This window comes from Loxodonta africana, chromosome 6, assembly GCF_030014295.1.
Source record: "Loxodonta africana isolate mLoxAfr1 chromosome 6, mLoxAfr1.hap2, whole genome shotgun sequence".
NCBI lineage: Eukaryota > Metazoa > Chordata > Mammalia > Proboscidea > Elephantidae > Loxodonta > Loxodonta africana.
The window spans coordinates 139,349,425-139,356,350 of record NC_087347.1 but is presented as its reverse complement, the minus strand read 5'-3'; the positions used below and the strand labels follow the sequence as shown (position 1 = coordinate 139,356,350).

At 47.8% G+C, this 6,926-nt stretch overlaps 1 protein-coding gene across 1 annotated transcript; it reads right to left on the bottom strand.

The window, feature by feature from the left end:
• Nucleotides 1-4,224: 4,224 nt before the first annotated feature.
• Nucleotides 4,225-6,283, bottom strand: LOC100669689 (cryptic protein-like). The gene is made up of 5 exons (XM_003416695.1): nucleotides 6,216-6,283; nucleotides 5,831-5,880; nucleotides 5,568-5,738; nucleotides 4,741-4,855; nucleotides 4,225-4,393 (listed from the first exon to the last, which is right to left on the bottom strand). The coding sequence occupies exons 1-5, from the start codon at nucleotides 6,281-6,283 to the stop codon at nucleotides 4,225-4,227; spliced, it is 573 nt and encodes a 190-aa protein (XP_003416743.1).
• Between the last annotated feature and the right edge of the window lie 643 nt (nucleotides 6,284-6,926).

The window sequence follows — 6,926 nt, the reverse complement described above, 5'->3', positions numbered from 1 at the left end:
CATGTCAGTATATATGAATGTATAGAAACCCTGGTGGCATAGTGGTTAAGAGCTACAGCTGCTAACCAAAAGATCAGCAGTTTGAATCCACCAGGTGCTCCCTGGAAACCATACGGGGCAGTTCTACGCTGTCCTATATGGTCGCTATGAGTCAGAATTGACTCCATGGCAATGGGTTTGGTATATATATGTGTGTGTGTGCGTGTGTGTGTATGTGTGTGTATAGGCGTACACATATGTATATGCATCTATGTGACTGTATAGACATGTATTCATGTATATAATAAAGCACATAGGGGGTACCATTATGGATACTTCTCAGATATACCCAAATACATCGTAGGATTGGTTTTCTGGGTCTGAAGAGTTGGGACCACAGTCTCATGGAACATCTTGGTCATTTGGCATAATGTAAAGTTATGCTCTACATCCTAGTTTGGTGAGTAGTGTCTGGGACCTTAAAAGCTTGCAAGCAGCCATTTGATAACAACTATTGGTCTCTATTCATCCTGAGCAGAAGAGAAACAAGGAAACTAAAGACTCAGAAAAGAAACAAGTGTACAGGACAAATAGTCTATATAAACCACAGCTTCATCTATCCAGAGACCAGAAGAACTAGATAGTGCCTTATTACCACTACCCTGACTCATTCTAACCCAGACCATAACAGATGGACCCTGATAGAATGGGAGAAAAATGTGGAACAGAACCTCAAATTCCTTTAACAACAACAAAAAAAATATGAACTGGACCGGTTGAGACTAGAAGGCTTCTGATACTATTGCCCTGAGATACTCTTTAAACCTTGAATGGAAATTAATCCCTGAGGTCACCTTGTAGCTAAATAACAAATTGGCTCAAAAACTAATGAATATTGCCTGTAAGTACTGTGCTCCTTTTAAAAATCACCTATATGAGACTGAATGGTCAACGATTAGGTTAAAACAAAGATGAGAATGTAAGGGGGCAGGGAAACTAGATCAATGGAAATGAAACAACCACAGTGGAAATAATGAGAATATTCATGCATTGTGAAGAATGTAACCAATGTCACCGAACAATTTGTACAGAAATGTTGAATGGGAACCTAAACTGCTACGTAAACCTTCACCAAAAACACAAAATATTATTTAAAAAATTAAAATTAAAACGTATACCACCTTTTTCATAGGGATTTATGAGAATTAAATATGATAATGTAGATAAAGTACCTGAAATACACAAGAGCTGACAAAGGCAGTTCTCATCATCTTCAACCTCACCATAACCACGGCAGCCATCATCATTCGCCCTGAGGCAGGATTGGTAGGTCAAAGAGCACAAAAGTATCACTGCCCTTTATGCACTTGAAAAATTACTTTAAAGCATGACTATTATTTTGTTCTGCCTTGATGAGAAGGCAAATTTTCGGTACCATTGTTACTTTCCTCGGCATTTAGCAGTCCTATTGTTGGATCTTTCTAAGGATGTAAAACTGGTGATCGTAGATATCCTGGAGCCACATCTCTCTGCTGCTTCTGACCCCCAAGCTGCCCTTGCATAGGAGACTGAAATCACAGTTAGTCCCTCCCTTATATCCTCTCTGGGGCCCATATAGCAGGGGAAGTGACTTTTCCTGAGAGGAGAACACAGGCACCACCTGCAGTTCTTCTGCTGGTCCCTTCATTTCTGTCCTCTCTCTGGGGCAGGGAAGGAATCAGGTGAAAACTCACCAAAGGAAGAGCCCAGGAGGAGAAGGGAAGGATGGAAAGGTGCTACACTGTGCTATAACCACACTGCCCTTAATGGCACTGCTAGTACCAACAGAGCTAGCTGAGAAGGGAGGAGCAGGAAATGGGATTGAAGGGCTGTGTCCTCATCAAGTGTGTCTCACAACTGCTGATCTCACATAGTACTGACTGAGGAGCTGATCTCGCACAGTACTGACTGAGGAGCCGATCTTGCACAGTACTGACTTTGAAGCTGATCTCACACAGTACTGACTGAGGAGCTGATCTCACACAGTACTAACTGCGAAGCTGATCTCACACAGTACTGACTGAGGAGCTGATCTCACACAGTGCTGACTGAGGAGCTGATCTCACACAGTGCTGACTGAGGAGCTGATCTCACACAGTACTGACTGAGGAGCTGATCTTGCACAGTACTGACTGAGGAGCCGATCTCACACAGTACTGACTGAGGAGCTGATCTCACACAGTGCTGACTGAGGAGCTGATCTCACACAGTGCTGACTGAGGAGCTGATCTCACACAGTACTGACTGTGAAGCTGATCTCACACAGTGCTGACTGAGGAGCTGATCTCGCACAGTACTGACTGAGGAGCTGATCTTGCACAGTACTGACTGTGAAGCTGATCTCACACAGTACTGACTGAGGAACTGATCTCACACAGTACTGACTGTGAAGCTGATCTCACACAGTACTGACTGAGGAGCTGATCTCACACAGTGCTGACTGAGGAGCTGATCTCACACAGTGCTGACTGAGGAGCTGATCTCACACAGTGCTGACTGAGGAGCTGATCTCACACAGTACTGACTGAGGAGCTGATCTCACACAGTGCTGACTGAGGAGCTGATCTCGCACAGTGCTGACTGAGGAGTTGATCTCACACAGTGCTGACTGAGGAGCTGATCTCACACAGTACTAACTGCGAAGCTGATCTCACACAGTACTGACTGAGGAGCTGATCTCACACAGTGCTGACTGAGGAGCTGATCTCACACAGTACTGACTGAGGAGCTGATCTCACACAGTGCTGACTGAGGAGCTGATCTCGCACAGTGCTGACTGAGGAGCTGATCTCGCACAGTGCTGACTGAGGAGCTGATCTCACACAGTGCTGACTGAGGAGCTGATCTCACACAGTGCTGACTGAGGAGCTGATCTCGCACAGTACTGACTGTGAAGCTGATCTCGCACAGTACTGACTGAGGAGCTGATCTCACACAGTACTGACTGCGAAGCTGATCTCACACAGTACTGACTGAGGAGCTGATCTCACACAGTACTGACTGAGGAGCTGATCTCACACAGTGCTGACTGAGGAGCTGATCTCACACAGTGCTGACTGAGGAGCTGATCTCACACAGTGCTGACTGAGGAATGTGCGTGTGGAAAGATGGATTGAAGAGCTGTGCCTCCAGTGCTGGTCCAGCCCAGGACCAACTAGGGTGGATGATAAGGGCTGTGCCTTCTTGAAGTGTGCCCCTGGATTCTCTGCCCAGATGAGGATCTGGGCAGCAGTGTCTCATCTGCTTTCTAATCAAGGAAATTCATGTTCCTGTCTGATTATTACAAGTGAAACTTCCAATTCCCCAGCATTTTCTTTGAGTTGATGACTGGTCAGAATCTTTCCAAATGGAAGTGTCCCCCACCACCGTGTTTTCAAACTCTGCTGAGCACAGTCATTCCTCAGCTCTTGTGGGTGCTGTGCTAGCTTTCACCACGTGTGGTGTGTGTGCTCTGAGCTTATGTTCTAGCTCTCCTTGTGTGTGCCCCTCCCCCCCCCCCAGGAACACCAAGGCGGGCCTTCCAGTGAGTCCAGGCTTCAGCCTCCAGAGTTGGAAGGAGGCGTCTATTATCTTTTACCCACCGCCCTAAAGGACAGTGCCAATCGAAAGTGAGGCTGCTTACTGTACTGCTCTAGTGCCCTCCTCGTCTTAAGGCAGAGGGGATGGTGCGAGGCTTCGTATAGGTAAACTACTGGAGATTTAGTCCTCTAACCTGTCTTGATAGTAAGGAGGCCCGGTGGCGCAGTGGTTAACCCCTGTGCTGCTAACTGAAAGGTAGGCGGTTCCAACCCACCAGCTGCTCCCAAATCTGTGGGAGAAAGATGTGGCGATCTGCTTCCGTAAAGATTTACAGCCTTTAAACCCTACAGGGCATTTCTACTCTGTGTATAGGGTCACTGTGAGTTGGAATTTACTCAAGGGCAATGGGTTTTTAAACCTGTCTCGGAGGATGGCTCTGCTTACCAGAGATAGAGCTCTACTTGTCAGCTCCCCGAAGTTTCTCACTATAAATGATGCCTCTAAGTGCATTGATCAGAAAACAGGCTGAATTTGAGACACTTAAAAAATCATTTTAAAAATAACCTTTGCAATTCACTCTGTGCTTCACAATGAACATGACATTTCCTGAATGATGACCACCTAGTGTGCTCATATCTGCGTGGCAGGTGTGGGCCAGTGCTTGGCAGCGGCGGATGCTCTATCAATCTACAGGTGCGGTGAACAGGCAAGGAGAGGCCTGGAGGAGAAGGCGTGGGTTCCCTTACCGCAGGGGCCTGGAGTCTGGCGGGGCAGGCAGTGCAGGGCGCCGTAGACACACCTGCAGAGGCGGCAGCCGCGGACAGTCCAGGCTCCGTGCGCATGGGCGCCGCATTCGCTGAGGAGGACGTGGAGGGGGCTTCAGTGCTGCCGGCCCGCACATCCCACGTCCTCCCTGGCTTCCCCGGCTTCCCCTAGGACCCTCTTCGTCCCCCCGCACCCCCCCCCCCCGCGTTCCTCTACCAAGCCCTCCTCCTCCTCCTCTTACCCCCTCCCCGCCGCGCCTGCTCACCAGCTCTCCCCTCCCCCGATCCTACCGTCTCCCCTCTCCCTCCGCCTGGCATGCTCCCCCAGGTCCAAGCCCCCATCCCCGCCTTCAAGTCGCCGGGTCCACCGCCCCCCGCCAGCCTCCCCCACACCCTCATTCCCGCACCCGGCCCGCAGCGCCCCTCGCCCCGCGCCCACCTGCGCTTGGGGTCGTGCTCGCAGCGGCGGCCGGTGAAGTGGGCAGGGCACACGCAGAAGCTGCCCAGGACGCAGGTGCCGCCGTTCCGGCAGCAGCTGGACTGCGTGGACACACCTGTAGGGGTCCGGTGTCAGCCCTGCCCCTGGCCCTCCACGTTATCCCTGGCCCGGAGGAGATCTGACGACATTGCTCCGGGGACGCAATAAAATCAGCTCCCTGCCTCGGTGTTTGCTCAGGTAAACCCTGCTTCTTAATTTAGGCATTAAAAACAAACTGCCGGGGATGCGGGCCGATCAGAAAGGACCCGAGGATAAGACGGAAACCCTGTACCCTGCAAGTTGGGTTTCTGTCTTCCTTCCTTTCACGTGTTAAAGCTAGGCCGTGACTTCAGCTGACAATGATTAAGGACAGGCCTCCTGAGCAGGGACCACACACTTGTGCGGTGACGCCAAACCGACTGGCCCCGAGTCTGGAACCTCAAAGCCTATGATAAGCCGAGCTGTCACAGACTTGGGATATTTGTTTTAAGTACATTCAAATCACAATACTCTGGACCTGCAGAAAAATACCCGTTGAAAATGCAGTGTTTTACCAATGAAACAGTAAAACGTTTTTAGGAGTAAAAGAACACTAGGAAACATTGTTAACTTTATAACGTATCATCATTTGAAGACGATGACAAAATGTTTTCTGTGGGATTTTTCGTTTTTATCCTTAATTTATCCTGGGTTTTTCAGATCCTAAACGGCACTGGGTCAGGGTGGTTTAAACGAAGTCAACAGACCTGCAAGAATGCAAAGACCTCCTGGACTGCGCTGCGACTTACTGTCTCGGAACCCCGGGGAATCCGGAGGCCGCCTCCAGCCCTGGGCGCTCCCGTTCGCTTCACTAAAATTATTTAAGGTCCAGGTCCAGTGGAGTGTTTTCTGCTGGAACTTCTGGGTAGTAGCATTGTTGATTTCTTCTTTACCACCTTTATGTTTCTCTCTTTGATAGCCTTTTAAATACATTAAAAATAGCACACCAATGATAATTAAAAAATATTTTATGCAATAATAACTAAGAGACTATAAATAACATGCTTCTTACTTTTTCCCAAATGGATGATCTGTAATGCCAAACTGATCATAAACAGAAGCCTAGAATATTAAAAAAAAAATAATGAAGTTTAAAATATAAAAAACATATAAGCAGAAATTCATGTGTGTAAAATGCAACATAATCATTCTATATGGATATATTCTAAGTATATAAAATAGTTAATGTAGAATAATCCTTTGCAATTGTTCTGCCACATGCAGATTTTGATGAATGTTGTAGTTTAGAAAGATTTTGAGACAGAGGAAGTGTACACTTTAATAAAAAAAAAAAAAACACTTTAATAGGGAGGGACAATCATGCATGAATTGCAGTTGTTCTGGATGCTTTTGAAACCCCATCCCGGCTCTGGGATCTGGATGAGCCCTGTCCCTACCTGACATGGTGGCCCCGAATCATTTTTCCACTGACATGTCTGGTGCAAGACATAGCTCCTCCTCTCATCGCTGCAGTAAAGATCCGTTTCCAAGGAAGTTGAGTCTCCACACTTGCTGTATTTGAAGGTATCTTTACTCCTCCAGGCCTTGGATCAAGACGTACAATGGGTAAGTGCAGCAGACACAGAAATCTCCTTCCCTCGGCCTGGACTGCAAGAAACAGAGATGAGACCGCTCGTTCCGCTGTCAGCCCTGTTAGGCGACGGGCAATACACAAGGACAGCCTCAAGGACCGTCCCCTCAATGAGAAGCCTGTGGGGGTGGAGACTTGGCTGATTCTTTCCCCAGCAGGAATTACAGAGTCCACAGCAGCCGGGGTACTCAATTCCTGTTTTAAAAATTGGTGACCAAGATGAGAAGTCTTTCCCTCACTTGAAAAAATAAAAATGAAAAAAAAGTATTCACAGGAAAATGGAGATTATGTATGGCATACACCTTGTGCTGGAAGATGGTGAAGGGTAAAGCCAGAGAAGGGAGCTGCTGTGTGGGACTTGATCTCAGGTCCCAGAGGTCTGGAGTGGGATCATGAATATATGCGCAAACCTTTCAACACTTGCTTCCTGAAGCTGTATTGCTATTTCCAGCAGAGGTCATAGGCATTACCCATTTAATACAGCACCTTCCAGGTAGCACTATTATTATCCCCCGCT

Coding starts and splice junctions, on each gene's coding strand:
- LOC100669689 (XM_003416695.1), bottom strand. CDS start 6,283: ATGAGAGGAGGAGCTATGTCTTGCACCAGACATGTCAGTGGAAAAATG. Junction 5,881..6,215: donor ATTCGGGGCCACCATGTCAG/GTAGGGACAGGG, acceptor TTAATATTCTAG/GCTTCTGTTTATGATCAGTT. Junction 5,739..5,830: donor GATCATCCATTTGGGAAAAA/GTAAGAAGCATG, acceptor TGTATTTAAAAG/GCTATCAAAGAGAGAAACAT.